General features: G+C 33.2%; 1 protein-coding gene across 1 annotated transcript; it reads right to left on the bottom strand.

Annotated features, from left to right (window-relative positions):
• Nucleotides 1-952: 952 nt before the first annotated feature.
• Nucleotides 953-27,727, bottom strand: LOC139516568 (uncharacterized). The gene is made up of 30 exons (XM_071306748.1): nt 27,602-27,727; nt 25,961-26,002; nt 25,155-25,315; nt 24,516-24,764; nt 24,196-24,348; nt 23,561-23,756; nt 23,106-23,352; nt 22,785-22,950; nt 22,309-22,482; nt 21,832-21,981; nt 21,110-21,685; nt 20,467-20,810; nt 19,959-20,141; nt 19,386-19,647; nt 18,729-18,873; nt 18,095-18,352; nt 17,508-17,765; nt 17,053-17,287; nt 16,363-16,579; nt 7,003-15,768; nt 6,289-6,621; nt 5,803-5,965; nt 5,458-5,642; nt 4,757-5,007; nt 4,127-4,220; nt 3,532-3,619; nt 2,763-2,965; nt 2,186-2,513; nt 1,644-1,843; nt 953-1,358 (listed from the first exon to the last, which is right to left on the bottom strand). Exons 1-30 carry the CDS (start codon nt 27,651-27,653, stop codon nt 1,071-1,073), a joined length of 14,967 nt encoding a protein of 4,988 aa, XP_071162849.1. The 5' UTR covers nt 27,654-27,727; the 3' UTR covers nt 953-1,070.

Here is a 27,727-nt window from a genome sequence, read left to right on the forward strand (position 1 = left end):
AACGATGTTATTTGGGGCTTTGTCTGCGGGGACAACAACATATTTATCATGGAGGTCGGATAAGTGTTTAGCAACATTTGGGTCTTTAAAGATTGACGTAGCATGGGCATTGATGGACTGCTTTATCGGTAAGCATACTACATTAAAAAGAAAGAAAAAGATCAGTTTACTTTGATTCAGAATAAGATGTCCGGGTATGAACTTTTTTTTTCTGATCGATATAAAAGCTTTTCAAAAGTTAAATAATTGTAGCATACTTTCGTCGACTTTAATTTGAGTTTTCAAAAACATATTTTTCAAAATTGGTCCCATTTAGTGCTAAAGTTTTATTTGCTAGTGGAGACAACAAAGTCCCTGAACAAATTCTAGTGAAGCATAGCTAGTTGCCCAATTTTGCTTTTATATAACAGAGTATTTCTGTTTTTAACAATTGGATAATAACTAATGACCAACAATATCCCGTTAGAATAAAGTTATAAGGTAAAGCCAAACCTCCAAACCAAATCTTTGTATCTACGAATTCGAAGATATTAAGTATAGGTTTCTTCCAAATTTTGTTATTGAAATACCTAACTTACCAAATAATTGATTATATATTGAATTCTTTTTTTAGCTGTGTAAAAAAAATTTTAATGTTAAAATTTTCCTTTTACTTTTACATATCTTTTTTATTTTTTTTCCCGACATCATTTGACGAGTTCATGTTTCTATAATTAGTCAAACAATTTAAAATTAGGATTATTGAGAATTAATGTTTATATAACATTTCATTGGGACAATGGATAAAAATGGATGTCAGGTACACGCATAGAAGACGACACCCTAAAAGCACAATAAAAACCAACAAGACAATTAGAAATTTATATACAATATCCACCTACAATCCATAATAATATTTTTTTTGTCATACCTAAATCCATGTTAAATTTAAAAGAGTAAACAGATACTATAGTCAATGCTTCAAATTGTTTTATTTCATTATAAGTTTCACAACAATATCCAAAATATAAATTAAAAGTTAGTAATCACAGTTTGCTTTTTCATGGTATTTCAGAGTAGGAAATGTTTATTCAACATCTATCTTGAACCTGCCATGCCTTTCCTAGAGCGGAAGCGTCGGATGTAATTTGTTTATTTGGCATGATCATATCATCGTAACGTTCATGGTTCAGAGTACCAAGCAGTCCTCCTGTTTTACCAAAGTACCACTTGCTCAAATCAATGTCGACCATATTTACAGTTGGGTCAGATTTGACTTGGAATCCACGTCCTTCAATGAACACCTTACCATCTTCAGAGAAAACTGCAAATTCTGATGATCTGTAAGGTAGATCCATAACTACACCGTCGACACTGACCTACAAGAGAGAATGTATGATACGGTGAATTCTTTTCTTATGTTACAAAAGACATTAATGTACATGCAAATAGTAAATGTCTAATTGAGTAATACAGACATGCAAAGTTAACCTTAAAGCCATTTTATTATCTTTTCACTTTTTATACATGAATCACATGTTTAACTTTCGCAAAGGAGTCTTGCGGAGCATATCCACGATATATATGTGTAGATATACACATAATGTTTCATATTTATGTACACATAGAACTATGTAAATATTCCTGTAGAAAACTATATTTACCTTTCCATTAGGTGATAATTGAACATTTTGTTGGTGAGAAGTCAGGATTAACTTCTTCTTTTGTCTACCCAAATAGTTCATGATGATACTGAAGTTGCCGTCCACATAATCTCGTGCAAGAACGTAGCTACATCGACCACTGAAGTCAAATTCTTGACCATCGAAAGTTGTAAAGTGTCGGCCATGTACTTTTGCACTTGCTGTAGAAATGAAATCAAACATCAAATTATTCTTTATTTATATCATTAAGGAAACATACAATAAAATAAAAAAAAAGCACAGATGTAATTGTAGTTTTCTGCTATAATTTTTTGGCCATGAATATGATGAATATATAAAATATAACATTCTAAGTAGAAAACATAACACATCATGAACAAAATACAAAAATACAAACTCTGTTCACGAAACGCTGCTCACCCAAATTTAAAGTACATCTACTTTCATGCATTATCGTTACATCCTTGTTTCCCTTCATTGTACTTGCAACAAATCAATCGTGATTCTGAGTACAAAACTTAGAAAAATTTATGTTTACAAACCTGTCCAGGACATGTGTGGTATGTAATCCTCCACAGATCCAAGGAAATTTAGTTTTGGAGTTGGAAAGCTCATATCTGGAATGTATTGTCTCAAAGAAATGTCTTTTAGTGAGCTGAGAGTGTGTACATCAACAGGCAGGTACAAATCTACTTCAATATCTCCATTTAGTATGTCGTATTTGATAACTTTGGATTTGAGTACATTTCCGAAAATCTCTTTTAAAACAGACATCTCCTTTGTAGCATCTTTTTTCAATTCATCAAATATTTTGTCAACTAAAGCATTTACATTCTCTTCAAATTCCCAGTATTTGTATGCAGATGATCCCTTGAAAAGAATATGTCAATCTTATTTCACTTTAAATATCATATACATAAATGTTGTAACTTTAATATATGTTTTTATATTACATATCTTTTTTCATTTTTTTCATTTTTGTTTTAGCAATTCATAACATTGATGCTAATACAGTTTCCGTTTGATTTCATATAGGGTCTACTCCAAACATGTATATATCTTTTGAAACATATTTTTAAAATCAGCCTTACAAATCGATCAACACAAGTTTATACCTACCATGTTGTACATTGGTGTTGGTAACGAGTTTACAAGTCTTTGGTTGATACCCTCTCTGATGTTATATATGCTTGATGTGTACTGGTTGGCAACGTTAGACCATTGCTCATTTAATTTCATGTTTTTAAGCTGATCCATATAAGAGTTATATTTTGATTTTAAATTGACAACAGTTTGGTGATTTCCAACAGAGTTTCTGTAATCTGAAATTATTAGATTTTATATAGATATAAATGTATAACAAAAAGAGATTTTGAAGAATTTCTATACTTTCGTTGTAAAATTGTTTTTTAGGGGGAACTTATATCAATACATTTTTTTGTTGATTATCATCTGCGTCTAAACAATGTGAAGTGTTTATGATCAAAGAAACAAGACTGATATAGCAGAACGCCACTCCCAGATTTCGTCTGCCTTGATCAAATTATCTGTTGTAAAATTTTGAAATTATTTTACATGAAGGAACTAATCTCTCATGAAAGTCGTCATTCCTTGTGCGAATTCGGCTTTACTTAAGGCCCTTTACGTGTGTAATAAACTTAAAATTTCCGAATATTTAATTTTTGTCATCAAGTCTCACTAAAGAGACATAAATTGTCGACCTGTGCATCTGATGCAATGGAATTCATGCCGTTTTGGCTATTGTGTAAATGATTTAAACTTCTATATACAGCAATACCTTATACAATTTCCGTTTTTTTTTAATTTAGTTTGTAAGTTGTCCTGGATTTATTTTAACGAACAGAGATATTCAAAGGATAACATTTACCAAGTAATCTCTGATAAGAATTTGTTGAAATGCTGTTCAACTGGTCACCCATGTTGATATAAGTATCTTCTGAGTAGGCATCCAGTCTCTGAAACATACAAATAACAGTGTAAAATAAAACTTCCGACATTCTGCAGGTAAACAAAATAGTTTTCATAAAAAAGGTGTTTTGGCGACATTTTCGAGTAATAAAAAATTGAATATCAGTCGTACGTAGATACTGTGTTATATAAAGTTATATAAAAGTTAGTGACACATCCCCATTAATAATACGAAGGAAAGTACACTGATAACACTGTACACTCGCAGCTGCTCCGAACAATTGAGAGATCACGTAATACATATGTTGATTATTGCTGATTATTCTTAAACACAGGAAGGAAACATCTGTAGTACGAACAGATTTTAAAGTATTTATTCTTAATTGTGATTAGCCAAGAAATTAACAATTGAAACTAACTACAAATATGTTATCGTCTCTTTATCGTTTATACAAGATTTTGGATTTTTTTTAAATACTAGTAGCTTAAACACGAGCATCATTGAAGAGAAATTGCCGTGCAGTAAATTTGATACCGTTAAAAATAATAATAACCTTTTGTAGTTGTTCAAGACTGGTCATATATTCATCAATTGTGTGTTTGACTTGGCATCTCCTCCAAGCTTCATTTAAGTCTTCTGCATATTCACTGAAAAAAATATAAATAAAGATATCGTTACACATGTGTGAGTCTTTTAGCATATTAGGTTCATATGTTTTCTATTATACTCTCACTGCTGTTCAGTCTTTAAAAAAAGGGAGAAGGTTTGGATCCATTAAAACGTTTAATCCCGCTGCAAATGTTTGCACCTGTCCTAAGTCAGGAATCTGATGTACAGTAGTTGTCGTTTGTTTATGTAATATATACGTGTTTCTCGTTTCTCGTTTTGTTTATATAGATTAGACCGTTGGTTTTCCCGTTTGAATGGTTTTATACTAGTAATTTTGGGGCCCTTTATAGCTTGTTGTTCGGTGTGAGCCAAGGCTCCGTGTTGAAGGCCGTACTTTAACCTATAATGGTTTACTTTTTTAAATTGTTATTTGGATGGAGAGTTGTCTCATTGGCACTCACACCACATCTGCCTTTATCTATTAAAAGTTTTGGCACAAAATTAAAAAAAAATATTAAATTTTTTTCAAGTGAAAAATTAAAATTTCAGTGGAAAGATTTTAAAAGAAACGTACCCGATTCTGTTCATGGTAGTATCAACTGAATTACAAATGTCTTGAAGATAAAAGGTATTTCCTGCTTTCAATGTTCTGAGTTCAGACAGTTTGTCATTAATGGCATCAGCATAGGACTTGATTTCTTCTGTATAGGCAGCTTGGAATAATCGTCTCTTATATGATATTTCTTTGTTAATTCCATCAGAAGACTCTTCAACGGCCATAGCAGATCGTATTCCATATTCTTCAATTCTTTTTGTTAGTTCAGCCTGAAAGATTAAAGAACATTTATACTTGTTTTGGTCATATGATGATAACAGCATTAACAGAAAGCAAACCGAAACGAATGTGTGTGTGAATGAAACTTAGGTTTCGGCTGAAACTTAATGCTTAAAAAAATCACCTTTGTAAAACAAACTATTTCTATTTTCAATCTGGCATGGTTTGGGTTGCTATTTCTTTTTTGTTCGACATCATGGAATTTTTATCTGTCTTTGTCCTAGGTTGATCGTCTTTTTCTTGTATTGTTCAATGTCTTTTTAATCTTATGTTTTAGGTCAACCCTTGGTATTTATTTGGTCTTATTTCTATCAGATATAAACTACTCTGTGGGATGATTTATAAGACATTTGCTCTTATAGAGATTTTTCTTTTATTCCTTTTCGCTATCTGTATATGACTGATAAATCTCAAAATTGTTGAAAAAGTTACAAATATACCTTGAGATCACTGATAATTGATGGACGCCAGTGAACACGTGTATGAAGAATCTTAGAAGATTTTAATCGCAGATTTAGCAAGCTGTCTACTGTTTTCTTCTGATTTACATTTCTGAACAGTTCTGCAGATATTCCTTTCTCGTCTGAGAATTTAGCATTCACATGAAGTGTTTTATCTGGGTTTTCTGAAAATAGAAAAAGATAATAGGCTTAAATGAATTTTCTGTTACGTTTAAAAGTTCAACTTAAAACAAAATTTTCTTCTAGTATCTATCCATTTTGTAACGCTTGTATTTTTTATTTTTTCCTTTAGTATGGTATTGGTATTTGATAAGGATGACTTACTGATATCGTAGTTCATGTTAAAATCCAGACTGCCATCATTAGGATCAACTGTCAGCTCTGTATTGATTGGCTTGGTATCATCATAAAGATTTTTGATCGTCAGTTTGAAAGGTGATGTCTCAACACGAGCATCTATTTTCATTGTTTTGATTGGAGAACGAACCTGCGGAATAAAAGTCAAACATAAAGAAACGTGAAAAATTCTTGTCAACTTTTTACTTTGACCATTCGTTTATAGTATATACCAATAGACTTTCAGTCAGGTATTTCACTCTATATACGGAAACATATATTCATTAGAATAAACGTTATTTTTATTGATTAACACTTCAATTAAGCCAAAAAATATTTATGAACAAATTAATATACAAATATAAAAAAATATATATTAATTTTGTTTCTTCCATTATTCAACCAGTATGGAAAAAAATGAACAGAAAAATATTCACACAATAATATGTTTCTTAAGTCTTAGTAAGTCAATACCTGTATATTGAGTTGACGTTTGAGTTTATCAATCTCGGTTATTAAGGCGATGTTCTTTGTTTGACGTCTTGCTGTCAGGTATTGGATATCAAAATCAGCTGAGAGTTTGTCGTTAGATTTTCCGAACATTGCTTTAGTTTGGATGTCCACTGTAGTATATGGATGACTGATACCAAGTAAGAACTTGTAATTCTCCCCACGACCTGATACATCTTCTAATTTTGAACTCAAGGTAAAAGTTTTACGAGAATCTTTTGAGTATCTGAATGCAGTACGGCCATCATAAATAACGTTTCCACTTCCAATTAACATTTTGTAATCAAGTTGAAGATCCTTTAAAATAATAAGGGCACTTCTTTTAAACTGTATGCATGAGAGAATAAAATAAATTAAACTGTAAATGTTTTTAAAAGATTTTTCTGTGCCTTGGAAAATATTTAATGTTGGTTTGTACCTAGAATATTTGTGCTATAAGACTATTGTATAAATAGGAAATATTCATATAACTTATAATACAGATAATTTAATTACTTATAGCTTTATATTTACTGCAGTGCAATATATACTGAGGTGAAATCTTTAGTTTAAACAAACGAGAATATTCTCTATCAATCACTTGTATTTCAAAAGACATTTACCTAATTGAAAAACATGTATTTTGATAATTTTAATTAATAAATTTCTATATCCTAATAATAAGTATATTTTAATTACCTTTCCGAGACTTGGCATTTCTAAACCCAATGATAGTTCATCTCCATAATATCTGGTCTTAAATACTATTCTTTTGTTTTGGTCTCTCTCTGCATCCCACGACAAATCAAATATTTGACTTGACTTATCATAACCTGATGATACAGTTGACAATACAACTGTCCTAGATGGTAGCTGTAGAGTGTATTTTGCTTGTCCGTTTTTATCGTGTATTGTTTCAATTCCATGTGTTCGGATATCATCTTCTTCTATAAATAGAACAATTTTGGACGATTCATCAGGACGAAGATACGATGCTCCTATGCTGTAAGATTTTGACCCACATATACCTCGATAGCTTGCAATCTGTTTTTTGTCAGACCAATCAGAATTGAATTTCACATCCATTCTGCAACTGCTGTCTCTATCTTGCTTGTTCCAATATACAAGCATGTATGTTTCTGAGGAAAGCAGTTTATTTAATTCAAACCTCATCTGTCTTGGTTCGTTGACATTAATTATCAATGTTATTTCCTTTCTTTTCTCAGCATCCATTTCAAAATCAACATCGTACAATGTTTGTTTGTTGATTTTCATATTTGTTGCTACTACCAAATGATTTGTTTTGCTACTCCAGTCGAATTTTACATATCCATTAGCTGTTCGGAGTGATTCCCAAGGAGTAGACACTGTTAGTGAACAGTCTGTCTTCGTGAGAGATGCATCTATTGTTATTCCGTTGCGGTCAGTCCAAAATCCTTCAACGTGAGATTTCAATTCTCCAAAATTTTTGTCATTTTTCATGGATATTCGTATATTTCGCAAATTATATAATCCAGTTTTGAGCGTAAGGGATCCATCTAATTCATCGAATCTTTGGCCAGTAAGGCGTGCATCAAATTCAATATCAAATAAGTATGATGTCTGTATATTAAGTGCAGCATGGTATGGTTTTCTTGAGGCAGATGCTTTAATTTGTGTTCTCTCATATCCTTTGATTGGTGTATCAAGATTTATGTTGATTGAGGATGGAGTTTTTTCCATGGCAATAGTTATTTTTTTCTCTCCAATTGCAGCATTTCCGGATAGTGAGTAGGTGTCATCTTTCATTTTCATGTCTGCATTGACGGAATATCTGTTTTGTGGTGTATTCAATGAAATATCGACAGTTTTTTGTGTTATCTTGAGATTTCCGTTAGTAAGAAGTATATTTCTACTGAGCGCCAAATATGCAGATGAAGTGAGACTGTCTGCTTTGAAATCATGCCGATATCTACCGTTCAAATGAGGAATTACGTTGAATGGAGTTTGGAGTTCCACATTTAAGTACATACTTTCTGGTCGATACATTGTGAATCTAGCATTGCCTTCAATCTTTTTGTCGGGTGCATATTGAAGACTTCCGATTGTTGTGAAAGACTTCACCGATCCAGTATGTTCAATCTTGATATTTACATCTCTTAGTTTCTCAAATGGTGTTTGTAAGCTTAGTGAACCCTCGATAGATGGAAGGTGTTTAAAGGATGCATCGGCTTTGATTGTCTTGTCGGCATGTGTTGCCTCAATGTTTGTTTTAAAACTAGAAATGGAACCATCATGTGAAAATTTAAGCTGAGACGATTTTACATTTCCAGATAAAGTGGTTTTAAGTGTTGTGTCGAAGACTATTGACATTTCTCCTAGTCTGACGGTGGTTATTTCTTCAATTCCATTCATGTTACCAATGGATGCCCTTACTGTTGTTCCGAAGGACTTCGGATTTCCATTTACGTCATATTCTATTTTGATGTCTTCTAGAATAGGTGTTGATAGCAACATGTTCCCTTTGATTGCTTCTGAGGACCAATCATGGTTGACTTCTCCTTTAATTTTTTCTTTTCCGTAGCTAACAGACGATTCGTATCTGAATGCATGCAGACCTCCATTTCCGTTTATAATCACCTCAAAGTCTTCAGTTAGTGGTGTTTTTATACACAGTTCGATTTTTAAACCAGTTGATGTATCAATTTTGCCATTAAGTTGAGTTTTATGTTTTCCTATTTTCGCAACTGCCTTTCCAGAAATGAGAGACTGTACATTTGATAATGTTAGTAGAGCCGTATTTCTTTCATATCCAGAGAAAGGTGTCTCCAACGTAAATGTTAGTTCACTAGAAATATCAAAATTTGTTTTTGCGTTGATTTCTTTGTCATTTAGAGTCAGTTTGATGTTTGAACGGAAGTTTTTCAAAGTACCTTTGAGTTCATGTGAAACTGATGCTTTTATGTTTTTGATAGGTGATCGTATGTCAATATCTATTTCTAAACCATTTGGTAAATCTAGATAGAAATTTGATAAAAGTTCATGTTTTTCTTCACCATATTCAAGCAAAGCCTTGGTTTTGAAGTTTTCAATTTCTCCATCGAATGAAACTTCTAGCTGAATATTCTTAGATATTGGCGATTGAAGAGCCACATTTGCAGATAATTTTGAGGTAGTGTCCATATCGACAGTTAAAGCAGATCTTTTATCATTGTATCGAACTTCACCAGATACGTGGAATTGTTTCAATGTACCAGTACGCTTAAGTGTCGAAATAATTTCGTGTTGTTTACTTCCGCTGTAGGTTGCACTAGCTTGTGATATGAGCTCAGATGAAGTGCCTTGATGGTCAAGGAAGATTTCCATATCATCAGTGAATGGTGTTGACATACGTGCCTCTAATTCAATTCCACTAGTAAAGTCGGTTTTAGCTGAAGTGGTGAATTTCTTTCCGTTATATGTAGCATCTCCCGATAACTGGAATTTTTGTAGTTTACCAGACCATCCAAATGTTATGACGGCTTCATGATGTTTGGATCCACTATATGAAATGTCAGCTTGTGACTTGAAATTATTAACAGAGCCCTTATGGTCAATTATAATTTCTATGTCGTTGGTAAATGGAGTTTTCAAAGTACCTTTTGTCTTAATACCGTCTGTGGAGTCGAATTGTAGTTCTGATGACACTCTCTTGGTATTATAAGATGCTTCGCCGGAAGTTCTGAAATTTGTCATGTCTCCATTATGCTCAAATGCAGCATAAACTTCATGTTGTTTCTTTCCGCTGATGGTTATTTCTCCCTTCGTTTTAAAGTTCAACATTTCCCCTCTATGGTCTACTTCCAATTCGATATCTTTTGTGTATGGACTTTTTATTTCAATTCTGCCTTTTATTCCTGTAGATTTTTCTAATGTTGCTTCTACTGATGCTACCTTAGTATTGTATGACAATTCTACAAATACTCTCTTGTCACCGTTCTGGAGTACAATATTGGCTTCATGCTGTTTTCTACCGTTGTAACCGATCTCTCCATGACTGATGAAATTATGTAGAGTCCCTTGGTGAGAGACAGAAACTGTTATATCATCAGTAAAAGGTGTTCTTAAAGTTACTGTTCCCTCTGGATCGTTCAAGATATCCAAATTCACATCACTCGAAATTGTTTTTCCGTTGTAAGTAGCTGATCCCGACGACTGGAATTTTTTTAATTCGCCTTCAAATTTGAAATCTGTAGTAACTTCATACATTTTAGATCCTCCATAAGTCACATCAAATTGATTGTTAAAATCGATCAATTTACCATTGTGTGAAAATGATACACGAAGGTCTTTGGTCAGAGGAGTGTTCAATGAAACTGTGGATTGGACTCCATTTGTACTATCAAATGATACTGATCCAGTTACTCTTTCTGTATTGTAAACAATATTGGAGCTGGTGGAAAATTTCTTAAGTAATCCATCGTGACTAAAGGTAACAGAAATGTCATGTTGTTTGCGACCACTGTATGTAAGATCAGCCTGCGTTTTAAAGTTCAAAGGTTGTCCGTTGTGGCCGATAGAAAGAATGATGTCATCTGTGAAAGGTGTCTTTACTGTTGCTCTTCCTTCAATTGTTAATTCAGATTCAAGACTGACTTGGACAGATGCTGTCTTTGTGTTGTATGTGATATCAGCAGAGGTTGTAAATGCTTTCAGAGCACCAGTATGTTTGAAGTTAACAAGAACTGCATGTTGTTTGCGACCACTATGTGTAAGCTCAGCCTGAGTTTTAAAGTTCAAAGGATGTCCAGTGTGACCGAAAGACAGAATAATGTCGTCCATGAAAGGCGTCTTTAGTGTTGCTTTTCCTTCAATGTTCAAATTTGACTCGAAACTAACTTGAACAGCTGATTTTCCTGTGTTATATGTCACATCAGTAGAGGTTGTAAATGCTTTCAGTGTGCCAGCGTGTTCAAAATTAGCAAGAACTGCATGTTGTTTGCGACCACTGTATGTTAATTCAGCTTTTGTTTGGAAGCCATATGTGTTTCTTTGTTCTTTGTCACTGCTGAACATAAATGAAAACGATACTGGTTCACTTATTGGCGTTTCAATTTGTCCAGTTGCTTCAGTCCTTTCTTGTATTCCTTTTGGTGCGCTGAACGAGAATTTTCCAGTAATTTTTTTCTTATTGTATGCACCGTCAAAATTTGTTCTCCATGTCTTGATTGATCCTTCAGCATTGAAAGAAATTTCAAGTTCGTGTTGTTTCTGCCCACTGTAAGTAAGCTGGGATACGGATGTAAAGTCCATCAGTTGTCTTGAGGTCTCAGTACTAATGACTACATCACTTGAAAATGGAGATTTCAAAAAGCCGTTTATTCTTATATCTCTTACCACATCCACTGATACCTGGGCAGACCCTGTCTTGTAACCGTAACTCAATTCACCATTAGATAAAAACCGTGTAATTTCTCCTTCATGATTTACCTTAAGAGTGATATCTTTAGAGTATGGCGTTTTCAGGAATGCCCTTGCATTTATACCTCTAGAAGTTCTCAGTGTTAGCTGTCCTTCTGATCTCTTTCCATCTTGTACATATTCAGCTGAACATTCAAAATCTCTCAACTGTCCAGAATGTTTAAATGACATTTCTGCACTACGGATTATTTCATATGGAGTAGTAAGTGTGGCTCTTCCTTGAATTCCATTGTTGCTTGAAAATTTGACTATTCCATTGATCTTTTGAGAATTTATGTCTATATCTGCTGTGCTCTCGAAGTCATTTAGTTGTCCTTTATGGTTAATATTGAGTTCTCCTGACCTTAAAATATCGAATGGTGTTTTCATGTTCAGTCGAACTGAAAGGTCATCGTCAGTACTAAGATTAAGATCTGCTTGAGCTGATTTTTTTCCATATGCACCTTTGATGTTTGAAACGCATCGTCGAAGGTTCCCGCTGTGTTCAAATGATGCTGACATGTCAGGTGTAAATGAGGATATAAAGGTAGCGTCTCCGTTCATTTTTGGTTCCCTTTGATATGAAATTCTGCTATTTAAAATATCTTTTCTTCCATATGTTAATGAAACTTGGTTGTTGAGGGATGACTCAAAACTATGCGATAACGACATCCTTACAGGTTCATATTTTGGAGTAAGAAGGGTAAATTTTCCTTCAATTGGACCAAGACTAGAGAATGAAACGTCCAATTGACTTCTTTTCTTCTGGAGAAGAGTTTCTAATCGTGAGGCAAAATTATTGGAAGTTCCTGAGTGTGAAAGTTTGCCTGTCATTTCTTCATATTCCTGGAATGGCGTCTTGATATCAACAGAAACAGTTAATCGGTCATTTGTGCTGACTGATGTATCTAGTGTTATAGTTTTAGAATCAGAGTAAGTTATTTCAGCTTGAGTTCGGAAGTTATTTAGTGGGCCTGCATGACTGAGTAACGCCTTTAGATTGCCATAACTTTTTACCGGTGTTTGAAGAGTTGCAGAAAGGATCAATGGTTGAGATGTAAATTGCAAATCACCAATAATGTCTTTTTTGTTCTTTGAAACTTCCAGATGACATTTAAAGTTAGAAAGTTGACCGTTGTGTGTATAGGAGGCTCTCATCTTTTCATATCCTTCATGAGGTGTGTTGACAGTAAGCTCTGTTACTAATTTTGGATCAACCGTTGATTTAACATTAGCGCCCCAAACATTTTTCCCGATTTTCAATTCCGACTGACATTTGAAGTCGCGTAAATTCCCGTCGTGTGTTACAAAAGCGGACATTTTTCTGATGCTCTTGAATGGTGTGGATATTGAAACGTCTGCCTTCAGATTTTTTATAAAGTTGAATGTCAGGTCTCCTTCAATTTCCTCCTTCTTTCCCCATCCAATCTTTGCTTTTGTCTTGAAGCTTGTACTTTTTCCTTTGTGTACTAAGAGAACTGTGATATCATCCATGATGGGAGATGCAACCTTTAATAGTCCTTTCATTCTTTTGGCATTTGTCATTTCTATATCTACATTGATTGGCTTATTCTTCCCGTATTTCAGTAAAATGTTAGAATTAATGCTTTTTCTATTTCCACTGTGAGAGAAGGAAGCAATGGTATCTTCAACAAGAGACGACTTCATAGTGAAGGAACCTTGGAGACTCTTTCCATTATGGAAACTGATATCAAGTTGATGTTTGCCATTTTTGTCATACTGTAAGTAAGCCCCAGATAAGAATTGATTCCATGTTCCTTTGTGGCTCAAAGTAGCGGTTACTGGATGGTAATTAGGAAGACGTATTGTGACTGAAGCTTGATAGTTTTCGTTGTATTCAACAGCAAGCTCAGCAGAGTAAGATTTTCCCTCTGGATACTCCATCACAACTTTCGTAATGCATCCTTTGACGGAAGGGTTGTGTGTAATACCGGCTGTTAAACGTTGTAATTTTTCAAAAGGAGTTGCAATACTGACATCCGCGCTTAGCCTTTGTCCATCTAAAAGAGTTCTTGATGTCAATGATACGATCTTTCCTGGTAAGTATTCAACCTTTATATCGGTTCTCGATTTTTCATTCTCAGGGCGGTTAGAGAATGTTATTTCACTGGATGGAAGTTGTTGGTATTGAGTTTCAAGTCTTACATTACCAGACACACCACCAATTCTGTTAAATGTAGACGAGAGTCGAATTTTTCTTACAATTGGTTGTAGTTCAAAGCTGACAGAGGAGGTCATTGACTTCATATTTCCTTTAAATTCCATCTCTGTTCTAAGTCTTCTGAATGATTCAAATGGTGTAGATAAAGTAACCAAAACATATTTCTGAGATCCGGTTTTCAATCGTCCTTCTATTACAACCATTTGTTCACCTTTGAGTAAGAGGTTCCCGGTAGCAATGAGTTCCCCATTTTCAGTTTTAAGATGACCTTCACTTGTAAATAGGTTTTTGCTATTGTGGCTCATCGAGAGAATGGTGTCCATGGAACTGTCTCTATGTAAATGACTAACCATAAGTTGTCCTTTTCCAAATGGAGTTGTGGAGGTCAATGTATACTGAACGGATGCTTCTTTCCATGCAATATTATGTTTGCCCTTAATGTTAAAATCATAATGCTCTCCATTAATATTGGTTGTGATCTCTGTTGTTATATCATTGAGTGTATTACTGTGTTGCCATGTAGAATCGTATCGGCTTGTTGGTGAAGAAAGAGCTATTTTACCGCTCTGCTGGATCATAAGACCTGCTCTATCATGTGTGAGTTTACCTTTGTATCTGTATTCATTTCCATTGATATTTAGAACGAGGCTGTTTTCGTTAGTTGTATCCTTACTCTGATGACTAAGATCTAAAGATACGGTTTGGATGGATCGAATGTTAGATTTGACACCAGCATGTCCCAAGTATATGTTGTTTTCTTTCTTTGCAGATGCATCAACCCGTATAGAATTCTTGTTTACCTGAACAGTTACAAGGGATTTCAGGGAGTCTTTAGCATCATGGAAAATTTCTAGGGACGAGGTTTTAAATCCACTAAATGGTGTCTTGATGTTTAGAGATCCTTGGAATTGACGAAGGCTCAATGGTTTTTTCAGGTCAAAGGCAGCTGATATTTGGTTATCTGGTTTCCAGTTGACATCAAAGTTAGTTTTATATTCGCTTCTGTCTGACAAATGGTTCATGCCGAGTTTAACATATCTTAATCCTTTCGCTGCAGTATGTACTATTAAGCTGCCCTCGATTTTGACTTGTTCGTTACCATTCTCCTGTTTCAAAGTTGCGTCAACAGATAGTTGTTCTTTTCCGTCAGATTTTATGTCAAAATGTGCATTTTCGTTTTTGCGATTTATGTTGATTTTGTTATTTTGCAGTGGACTTTTGAATACAAGGATTGCATCAATATCTTTAATGGTGTTGTATGTGAGTTGAGTGTCAACAAATATGTGTTTGTCCTTGTCTGCATTAGCATCCCATTGAATGTCCAAATGTCCAACATATATCGGTCCCTTCTTCTTTGCTTCAAATTCACCTTTGACTCTTCTTGAAGGCACAGACACATCAGCAGAAAGTCGTAGAAGTGCTGCTTTTTTGTATTGAGAACCAAATTCTACCGAATAGTCATTATTAAGTCGAGATTTGACACGAAAGTTTCTAGGATCTAGGTTGAGCAGTGCTTCAAGATGGACTGGCTTCTGTCCGGACATACTTATATCAGTGCTGACGTCATACTCTTCATTAGAAAGTTTCAGATCACTTACAACTTTTGTTTTGTGTCCAGCAATGTTTGAGATCAACTCATTTGTGTATCTTCTTTTGTTCTTCTGTTCAAAATTGTTCGCAATAGAAAAGTCTTTGTCGTTCCATTTCAGACTTACATCCCCAGTTAAGGATGTAAATTTTTTGGACTTGTTCTTCATTACCAATGCAGCGGATACTGATTGCTTGTTGCCGTATGATAACCCAAAATTAGAATTAATACTCTTTGGATTGTGAGAATGCTTTCCTTTCAGTTTAAGATCTAATCCCTGAAAGTAGCAATATGATTATGTAATTATTTCTAAACTTTCACAGACTGTTTAAATGTTGAAAGCACGTGGCTTTCTACAATTCCACCCTTATCAGAGTTTTAAAATGTTATGTAACATATCGATTATCAAATAATTTCAATCGAGTAAACTCACATATAATAAGTAACTCGCATTTAGAAGTATGGTCCTTTTGGTCTTGGAGGTCCTGCGCTTTATCAATACAGAACTATTTACATAACCGCTATCAGTGAGGCATGACTCTGATGTGTTTACCGGTAACTCAAAAATAAAAGTGTACTTTAAAAGTGTCAGAAGCCTGTAATTCAGTGGTTGTCATTTGTAAATGTCTGTGATAACAGTTTTTTTGTAGTTTTTATTTTTCTTTCTTAAATCAGACAGTTTTCTTTTTTTTCAACATTTTGTCATGTCAGTTGCTTAAATTCATTTGATACAGACTCTGATGAATAGTTGTCTCATTTGTAATCATACCGCATCTCCTTATTTTATATTGATATAATGTTTTCCATATGGCATTGCCTTCTTTATTTTTAGACCAGCATGTAATGGTATTCTATGTTACGACTATCTTACCAGAGCCAGATGTCGAATATCACCAGTTATATCTAATTCAGATTTCTTCCATCCCAGTTCGTGACGTACTAATGATGTAACAAAGATACGCTTGTTTTCATCCTTTGGTTTTGCACCATATCTAAGGTCAAAGTTCACTTTTGTCAATCTCGCTTTGTTGTTCATGTCTGTGTTGATAACAACATTGTAGTCACCATTCTTCTTGAAAGTTAAAGATCTGTAAGTATAGAGAACAATTTAATTTAATTTGTTTCTTTCAATTCAAAAATTGCATTCCTAGAATCGGGTTAAGAGTACCACTGATTAGACATTATATACTAATTGCAGTTTTGATGTAAAACATAAAATTGCGTATCTCCAAACTTAAATTATAGTCGAAGGGGGCTTTAGGTTTGTACTCAGTCTGTCTGTCAGTCTGTTCATTTGTTGCAGGAATTTACAAGACATATATAGTTTGTTGAATAATTTGTATTTCAATTACACATTTTGATATTACGGTGAAGCATATCTAATTGATAATTATCAAAAATGTAACAAACATTTCGGACACACAGACTATACACACTGCATTATCTGAATATCCAGCAATATTAGAGAATTCTAATTCGGATAGAATCTGTTACATGGAGGCTAAATAAAATGTATCACTAAAAATGTAAAATTTAATAACATTCATATATGTATACATACCCTTTGCCAGCCAATGACCAGACACTCTTGGTGAAACCATAATTGATTTTACTATTTACTGTTATTTTGTCCCTGCTGATTCTTGGAATAACATAATCTAGATTAACTCTGGTGATTACAGCAGTTTTCTGAAGTACAATGTTTGAAGTTCCTTTTGCTCTTAGAAGTGGAGTTCTGATGTCAACTTTTGACTGATACCGGGCATTTGATTTCCTTAAGGTTCTCGTTAGTTTTGCTAAAACAGACATGAAGAAAATTCTATTTTAGCTACTACTCTATGAGACAGCTACACTATTTTCAATAGTTATTTGTACGATATCTGGGATTCTTGTATTGCACTAAACATAGTATTTTAAAAGATTGACTAAAAATTAAAGAAGATATATGCTTGATGTAATTGAGACTTAATTTATATTCATTTAAATTTTGACTTAAATAAATTGTATAAAACTTACTAAACACTTTAACGGTTTTGTCCAATAACCTGTCAAGTGTAATGTCCACTAGAATAAGAGAACCACTTTTATATTCCATGGATCCTCCCAGGGCTGTGACTTCCTCCTTTGGTGTACGGATGGACAAATAAGGCATTAACTTTGTTGCTTTCTTTGTTTGTGTATTCTGCAATCTGCTTTCAAAACTGTAATCCTTCCCAGGTTCAAAGGAGATGGATGTTTTCATAGAAGACATTGCTTTCTTGGAAATCAGGTTTACTGAAAATCACATGACAATTTATTCTAATATAACGTTGAAAAATAATATTGAAAATATTAGTACTTTTCTATGTTATAATGATCCATTTTTATTTTTAGTAAGTGATAATGGGCTACCTTCTTTAAACCGAGCTCGGTACAATTTTTGTTGAACAATTATAGACAATAAACTGACCAAATCGTTATGTCTACTTTGAGAAATATCCCATCATACTTTAAGATTTTGAATATTGCATTAAATAATAAGATATAAGATTACAACAGTTGAACTATAACTGCACACACATTTTTGGGCAAAATAAATATTTACGGTAAACGGTATAACCTACCTTTTGACTGAATGGGTTGCTTAGATATCCCCTTTACGGTCAATTCACCGTTGAAACTTTTGCCGACAACATACTCAACAGAACTGCTGAGTCTGATATTTTCCATATTTGGTATGATGATTTCAATGTATGGATTGTAAGTATAAAGCTGTCCTTTCCTTGTTCTGATCCATTCTCCAGTCACAGAGTATTCATCTCTATCGTCGATAACAATTCTTCCAGCCACTTGTTTCTGTTGATTGTCACCAACCAATGCTCCTAAACATTTCAATCTTATTAACTATTTGGTTAGATTTCGTAAATATTTTGTGTAAAAAATAATTACATTTAAGAATATTTCGTCGATATTTATATTACTGAAAATACATAGAAAAGCAGACACATATATTTTTTATTCTTATCACAATGGTCCACAATTATACGTACTGTATAATAGTATGAAACGTCTAGTTGAATTTATAAAATTGTGAGCTGTCTTGTCACGTTATGCGAATGAAAGCGAGTTATGACTACATAGTGCAAATCATTTCATATATATCTTTAACAAAAAAATACAGTAATCAGTTCTTACATTAACAAAATTTCAGCATAAATTCAAACGGTTTATGTCTTTCCTATAATGACATTTATTTACCTCTAACTGAAACTCTCTTCCATGGTGAGATCATGCTTATTTCCAACAGAGGGTCAGATCGAACAAGACAATCAAAACTCAATTCACGGTCTACATTAGAGCCTGGGGTGCTGAAGGCTACTCTAGCTCTAGCCTCTTGTTTATCCTGTAATCAAACAAAGAAGTTATATATTGTATTTATTAAGTACATCCGTTCCATTTCTGCACTTGACACAACTAAAAGCTAAATATTTGGGTTTTGATTCCTGTATTGTTCATTTAAAAGTTTGAGTCAGACATGCAGTATTAAAATGCTAACACTTTAAGTAAATGTCTGAGACAGACCATCGCCATGGAAGAAATTCTTTGCTCAATGTCGTTCATGCTTTGTCGAAGAATGTTTGTGAACATAAATCTGAGGTTATATAAAAAAAAAACATTAATAAAGGAAAAGTATTTTAACATATTGGGAAAATTGAATCGATTAAGGATAGTTTGCAAACTTATTTTGAGAGCTTTTCGATTGTTTCTTTATTCGCCGAAATTCTTTAATTTGTTTTTTTTCCTCGTTTGATACTGTTTTATCAGGTAAAATTTCCTAATTTTTATTAATTAAATTAAAGAGAGAGCTCAGTTTTTAAAAACTCGGGTCTTTTTTAAGTATTGATATGGCATTACCTTTACGAATTTGTATTCCATGTTGTAACTTGCATGTGTGTCACGTTTCAGAAGAGTGAGTCCAGCACTAACTGGTCCTGTCATTGGAAAGTATGGAGCATCTGCTATCAATGATGCATTTGGATACTGAAGTTCAGCACAGAGTTCCAGTCCGGTAATCTTGGCAAGTTTGTCTCCAGAACATACTTTTTTAGTCTGTCTGTTAGCAGTAATCATTTTCTGTTCTCTCTCGGATTCACGATGGACAGTGAAGAAAGCAGTCCTGTTGATAATAGTCAATTATTATTATATAAAATTATTATATTCTTAGTTGCATTCCCGACTTATACCTACGACATGCTGACAAAACGTGCACTGGAAACCAAATTATACGTCAGGTATCTTTGATGACTATTTATATAAATTTAAGACAATCACTCTATTACTTATTTAGAATTTCATGCTGAACAACCTAAAGATTGTTTGTTTTAACTACGAATTAAATTTTCATTGTTCTATAAAGGAATAAGCAAAATAATAATAAAAAGTTTTCAAAACCGTAAGTTATTGTAAAATATTAAAAATTTTGCATACTTGATATTGAAAACTTCCATTTTGTCAAATGGTGTTTTGATCTGTGCACTTAGTACTTTGCCGTTTTTCAGTTCTACGTGTCCTTCTAGAGAGGAGGAGGAATGCATAGTGGAAACCATCTTCATTCCACTTTTTGTTACAAATGCATCTACGCTCATCATACTGTTGATCTGGACAGCGCCGCTGTAGAAACATTGAAAATATTAAAATTTAGAAAAACGTATACATAATCACAACAAACACTATATTGGAGGTAAACTGTAGTAGATTTTTATTGTTATAATAAACTATTTTTTAATTGCTTTTAAATATTTGGTGGCTAAAAGTGTTTACATTGATATTAACTGTTCCCGCAAGTAACACGCTCCAACACATATGACCAATATGTGTTCGTTACGGTACGAAATTTTTCCAATTTAACTCATTTTTTCTTTAACCTAGAAATTTGAGTTGATTTCGTCTGCAGACAGTTTTCATTCTTTTAATATGCTAGTCATACATTACTAACCTTGGTTTCATATATCCATCCAAAGACAGACTTGGTGATCTGTCTGTTATTTTTGTCAAATCCATTTTACCAGAGGCACGTAAATCAACGGTAGCTGATCCATCAATGGTCAAATTTAATGGGAAGCCAGCCATTGTTGGAATGATGACGCTGCTATCCAAGAAAACGTAGCTCTGTGTGAACGAGTATTCTTGTTTCTTGGCAAGAGCCGTAAGAATGTCCAAAATATTGATTGATTTACCATCAGTGATATCACTTAGTCCTGTGAATCTTGTAAACAGTAGCTCATTTCCAAAAACTCTCATGTACAGATCTCCTTTCAATGAGTCAGATTCTGTGTCAAACTACAATAGCAAATTGATCTTGTTAAGAAGGATAATATTTTGGTTCAGCAATTAGGTAAACAAAACTTATTTGGTCTCTAATGGAAAGTTATCTCATACCACATCTTTTTTTTTTTATATTAAATCGTTACAAGTCATATCATACAAACCAAGCTTAAAAAGATTATAAACTTTGCACTATTTATCTACAAAAGAGTTTTTAAATTTGTATGCCAAAACGATATTTGAAATAAGTTACATTAAACCTGTGGCACATTTTCAGACTAGATATCTAACATATTATTAATGATAAAATATACCTGTCTGTCAATGTCTTCCATTTTTGTATTACTGATTCCCTTTATGTTCTGTTTAGTGACTTCTTTGACATCATTTTCCTGGAAGTATCCGTTAGGTCCAAAGTAAGATTCAAGAAAATATTCAAGGCCCTCCATTCGTCCACCGATTTCTAACAGGTTGACGGAATGTCCAAAAAGGTCGAATGTTATGTTAGTCATGGCAGATCTTGGTAAGAAAGATTTTGAAGACCACACAACATTGCTGTCAATGGAAGCTCCAGTATTTAGTTTTTCAAGGAAGAAGGAGCCTTCGTAGTTTCTGGAATATTTCAGTTTTTCAAGATCGAATTCTTTCTTCAGCGCCTGGTCGTTGATGATATTCTTTATTTCTTGTTTCAGTGGGCTTGAAGTCTCCATCAAATTTGTTAAATGAGACCATACATAAGAACCAACTTGGTTGACCTCTTCTGATTCAAGTACATTTCTAACACGAGACAGAACATTATCTGAAGGGCATGTCATAAGAGCCTGGTAAGAAGCAATTCTCAATTCGGAATCCTCGTCTTTGTTCCTGAAGATTGCCATGACGTCGTCTCGCTGCAATGGAGAACACACTTTATATATTCATTATTATAGGCATTGTAGTACACAATGTATGATGCTATACACAAGAATAAAAACTGTATAACTATTAGTATTGACTCAATATGGACATTTAACAAAATTACAAATTGAAAACTTACGCTTATTGCGCATGGCATACGACGGAAGGCTTGTATAGCAGAAAGGCGGACTTCAGTAGGATTCTCTCTCTTGGTCATACAGTTAGAGATGGTTCTAATGGCATTACTAACGAATCCAGCATTTCCAAGTGATCTAAGACTACGGATCACCTAAAACAAAGTTCATAAGTGAATATTCAATGACACTTTAACTTTCTTTAACCAAAAAAAAAAAAAAAAGAAGAATTTTTTTTTAAACCTCTGATTCAATCAACTACATCAAGTGCTCTAAGACTCCTGATCACCTAAAAAAAAGTTTTAAAATTAATGATAATCGTAAATAATGATAATAATTATAAAGTGATATAAAACTTAAATATTTAACAAACTTGTATATTGTGTTTTAGTCAGTAATTGAAATATTAACTTTAAATTCACAGCAAAAAAAGTTCCATTGGGTAAATTATATGTCAGATGTCACCATTATATTTCACATACCTTGCCAAGATTGTTTTTGTCTACGTAACATCCAACACCAATCTTGTCTTCTATAGAAGCAACAATACTTGCAATGTCCACATCATTTTCACATTCTTTTGTCTTGCAGTAGGCATATACGAGTGACGAAACACCCAGCATAGCCTCTTCACTGTCCTCGGATGATATGAGTGGCTGTCAATAAAGGAAAATAAAAACAGAGTAAAAACCTGTTGTAACTAAAACCATTATGAGCATTACGACAGACTAGTATGTTCTTTAGACAAAGTTTCTGATTTTAAAGTGATGATTTTATTAATGTTGACCTTCAATGATAGACGTATCGTTTACAAGATTACAATACGGTGCTCAATTTTGACTAATTATTTTGTTTATGAAATTCTACTTCATTCAAAGTTTGATTAAACGTAGGAAAATTGAATACGTTAAGTCACATCTGAAGTAACAGATATTTTTCAAACAAACATAAGACCTACTTTGACTTCATTCAGCATTTCTTTTGTCGGGTCTTTGATGAACGATAAAGTTGTTAGCCACATATTAGCTTCGATTCCACGAACTTCTTTCTTGTTAATCAAGTTAGTAATCAGTCTCAGTGAAGCTTTTGTTCCAAGCATTGGAACGGCATCAAGGAAGAATTTTCTACAAAGAAAATATTTAGTTTTTCATCAATACCAATAAAACAATTCATCATTTCAAATTGTATTTAGATTCATAATGCTTCAGATACAAACTTAGTAGCAAGTGTTTCAATTGTATTTAATACTTGACAAGAATAACTGATAAATGCCACTTACTCAACTCTCTTTTGATTCGATGCACAGAACCTGGTTCCTTTCACCTTTCTGTAAATCTGTTCCAGATCATCACTTTCTAAAGCCTTCATTAATCTAACCAGTCCAGAAAACAAAAGTGGAGTTTCCGGTTTCACACTGTCAGATGTGGATGCACAAATTTCATTCAGTTTACTCATGACATCCCTGATTGTACCTCTACCATCGTTAGAATGCACAAACGTCAATGGAACGCGGTGTCCAATGGAAACTGTAATACAAGTACACTGGTTCTTATATAAAACTTGGAAATATTTCTGTTGAAATGCATAGTAAAGATTCTGTTTACATTTATTTTATTAAAGAAAGTTTAATTTTAATAGTTTGATAAGAGAAATATTTTTCAAAATTTTCTATTTTTAATTAGAGTCAATTATCATTAAAATGATTCATTGATATATCTTTCAATGTTTTCTTACTTGAGCTAGAAGATGATACTCTTTCTGTTACATATTTCAATGTCTGTTTGGTCTTTGTTATAGCACCACTAGATTCCCTTGAGAATGGTCGGAGAACATGTTCTTCTTCACATACACTGCTCTGTAGTATACCAGCCTTGCTGATGTCTTGTGAACACTCATGGCTGCCTTTTATCAGTGGCAGAGACTGAATTTCCTAAAATTGTATATCAAAGTCCATTGAGGTAAACATATTATTAATTCCTTGTAGTTTTTGTTAGTTATAAAATATAAACTCATTTATAGTTATATCTGTATAAATACTTGTAAAAGAAAACGTGTAAAAAAAGTCTTTTAAGGGTGAATAGAAGTCCTATTCAAAGTCAATTTTTATTCCAGTTTAAACGAAACTCGTGTTGTTAGAAATTGTACCCAAATTGACCATCCATGCAGAAACAGATGGACAATAACATTAACGGTACCAATTTTTCTGCACCAGATGCGCATTTCGACAATACATGTCTCTTCAGTGATGCTCGTGGCCAAAATATGTAAAATCCAAAGCTTATATAAAAGATGAAGAGCTATGATGTTATTAAAATAGACTATAGAATAAGACGTATTGGTAGAAAGATAAAATAATAATTATAACTTACTGATTGAATTTTGTATGGTGTTCCCTGCATCATTGTATTGTATCCATGTCTGTCTGTACATCCAAGCAAGTCTTTGCTCTTTTTGATTGTTCTGGAGTACCATCCGTTGCTAGATACAGTATAGGCTGCTTTGCATTCCCCAGTGATGTCGGTCTGTTAAACAAAGCAAAACAATATGAATATAGTAAAGGTGTTGTGTATATACTATTTTTCTCTGTATCTATAAAGATCAATCCTTTGCTATAATTACCCTTTAGCTCACAACATAAGTTTGTCTTTGTTAAATTATTTGAGTGAAACTATGATATAATTCTGTTTACCTCTTGGACTGTTTGATCCTGTGTAAGGTCATCCATTGAGTTTTGAACTGCTGAGAGGATACCACGTTTGATGTTGAGTACCCATGTTTTCTCAGGTATGGATGTACAAAGTTCTTCAATGCGGCCATCTTGGAAGGAGAATGCCAAAGGAGATTTCTCAAGGTTAGTTCTAAACTCTCCACTTTTGTCGGCATCTATAAGTGTTTCAGGCGCTTTTGGGTCTGATTCCAATAGTCTAACATTGTCAAGCTAAACATTTGAGAAAAGAAATTTCCATATTGAACATGTTTAATTTGTCAAAACAGCACCACAGATATATAAACATAGAAATTTAGGAATTCGGATACGAGAAAATTGCGTCTCGTTAACTTAGGCAAAGTTTAAAATAGATGAATTTGGCTATTTGTTTTAAGTAATACGGATCTTGTGTTTTTACGTATTAATATATCCTTTGCGTATGAAATGTTTGGCTTGATCGTTCTTAATAAAGATAAACTTATGTGTTATTTTCGTGAATTTCCTAACCTTTAAAGTTAATAAATACATGAATATCTTTTAATGTTGGTAATATAACATTGTAATTTTTTGGAGCGTAAAATAAATCAATTCTCATTAGAAAAATAACTTAAAGTATTTTACCCGAAGATTCATTTCACATTTTGAGACGACATCGATGTAAACTTTGGCAGTCAACTGAACTCCGGCTTTTTCCTCGGATGCTCCTTGTACTGTTGTGTCGACGTCGGTTGTGTAGTCATATTCGTAAGTTTTTCCGGTTTCGTATCCAAATTTCTTTGTTTCTGCAATAAATCAATTATATGCTTAAAATATCTTTGCTATATCTGCATGATTCTTAAAGTCTGAATGATATATAATTAGCAAACCTAATAAAAGAAACATTATTTTTATTTCTACGAGCTTTAAAATAAACTCATCATAGATACCAGGATTCAAATTTAATATTTACGCCAGACGCGCGTTTCGTCTACAAAAGACTCATCAGTGACGCTCGAATCAAAAAAAGTTAACAATACCAAATAAACTACGAAGTTCAAGAGCATTGAGGACCAAAAATTCCTAAAAGTTTTGCCAAATACAGCTAAGGTAATCTTTTCCTGAGGTAGAAAAGCCTTAGTATTTCAAAAATTCAAAGTTTTATTAACAGTTAAATTTAACTGTTTTTGCAGTTTTCCTTTTCTTAATTTGAATATTATAACAAATACCAAACTCAAAGATAAATTCAAAAGGGGATGTCCATAAAAAAATGAAATAATTAAATTAAATGGTATTAACCAAATGAAGCGATTGAAAAACAACTGTCTTATTTCTGACTTTGAACAGAAATTTTCAGTAAGACAAAAAAAAAAAGGATTTGAACCTGGGAAAACTGTTTTTTTCTCCTCAAATTTTATGCTTAATTAAAAAAAATTAAAAAAAAAACATACCTGTACAACGTGTTGAACATGATCCTGTGTTAATAATTGGTCCTGAAAATAGAAAAAATTAAAATATCTACTTTGAAAAATAAAGGCAACAGTAGTATACCGCTGTTCAAAACTCATAAATCCATGGACAAAAAACAAAATCGGGATAACAAACTTAAACCGAGGGAAACGCATTAAATATAAGAGGAGAACAACGACATAACACTAAAATGTAACACATATAGACAAAATCCCACGAGAATAACAAATATAACATGTATATATAACATCAAAACCAAATACATGAATTTGGGATAGACAAGTACCGTGACACGTCTTATCGCAATGTGAATTTACACTCAAAAATAAGAGAAAACAAACGACACAACGTTATAATGTAATACACACAGAAACGAACTATAATATAACAATGACCATATTCCTGACTTGGTACAGGGCATTTTTAAAGGAAAAAATGGTGGGTTGAACCTGGTTTTGTGGCATGCCAAACCTCGCACTTTTATGGCCATGTGAAATATAACATCAAAATGACAACACAGGACTACAATATAAATAAATTGGAGAACACAATTGACAAAGAATCACACGAACAACAGCCAACAAAAGGCAACAAGTTCAAAATTTTAATACGCCAGAAGTGTATTTTGTCCACACAAGACCTATGTGTGACGCACAGATACAAAAGTTTGAAAGCCGAAACGAGTACAAAGTTGAACAGCATCGAGGACCAAAAGATCAAAAAGGTTGTGCCAAAAACATTATTAAAAGAAACATCTACCAGACACCACCTAAAATGTTAACAATTGATGATCATACTAATAATATAAAAAGAGCATACATTAAAACATAAAGTTTAGCTAATTTATTGACAAAATTCATGAAAATACTACAAAACATTAGGTGTTTTTGATGAGCTTGCATTGTCAGGCTGCTGTCTCTGCCTAGTTATTATTCAAAGTCTCCATTTCTTCTCATTTAATATGTTTATATTTTCGCGGAAAAATTTATACAAATAAAATAGATCACAATTTTGGGATCAAGCAGCCAAAACTTTGTAATTATAGATGACCGACATACACACACAACTGACTAAAAAATTTCAAACAAACATAAAAAAAAATCTTACACAGAATATATACAGGAGAAGGCAAAATGGGTGAAAACCCACTGTTAAGTCTTCTTGCGTCCGAATCGTACATAAATGGCATTACATGAATACAGTATTTTAAATAACCTAGCAAATACATTAAGTAAAATACTGCTTGGAATCCTTCATTCAAGAAACTTCGCGCCTTCGAAAATTTAATTTAAATTCACAATTCAATAAACTTAATACTTTAATTGTTATAAAAAAAAAAAGCCTAGTCGATCAAAACTAAACGCATCTGTGCACAAGATTGATGGAGAAGAACACCGACGTGACACTAAAGAAAATGCAAGTAATAAATCTTATTACAAGTTTTCTTTTGTAAATTCAATACAAATAAAAATGAAAAATATACTATTTGAAATGTACGACTATTTAAAAACACATTAATATTAAGTCATTCATATATAAAAAATGTTATCAAATAAAAAAAAAATCGTCTGCGTAATTAAATAAAAAAAAGAAACTGTAAAATGAATATCACAAACACTTACCCGCCAATGTCGATGCCACTAAGGCAAGCAGTAGGATAAACGTATGCCCCATTATGGAGCTGGCGGATTGTACTTGGTCGCAGTTTTCTAAAGCAATGTGATGTTTAGTCACTTATATACTACTCC

The sequence above is a fragment of the Mytilus edulis genome, chromosome 3, assembly GCF_963676685.1.
Source record: "Mytilus edulis chromosome 3, xbMytEdul2.2, whole genome shotgun sequence".
Taxonomy (NCBI): domain Eukaryota; kingdom Metazoa; phylum Mollusca; class Bivalvia; order Mytilida; family Mytilidae; genus Mytilus; species Mytilus edulis.

Excerpts from the sequence above, each read along its gene's own strand:
- LOC139516568 (XM_071306748.1), bottom strand. The coding sequence starts at position 27,653 with ATGGGGCATACGTTTATCCTACTGCTTGCCTTAGTGGCATCGACATTG. Across the intron at positions 24,349-24,515 it reads AGGATCAAACAGTCCAAGAG|ACCGACATCACTGGGGAATG; the intron begins GTAAACAGAATT and ends TTTGTTTAACAG. Across the intron at positions 1,359-1,643 it reads AATTATCACCTAATGGAAAG|GTCAGTGTCGACGGTGTAGT; the intron begins GTAAATATAGTT and ends TCTCTCTTGTAG.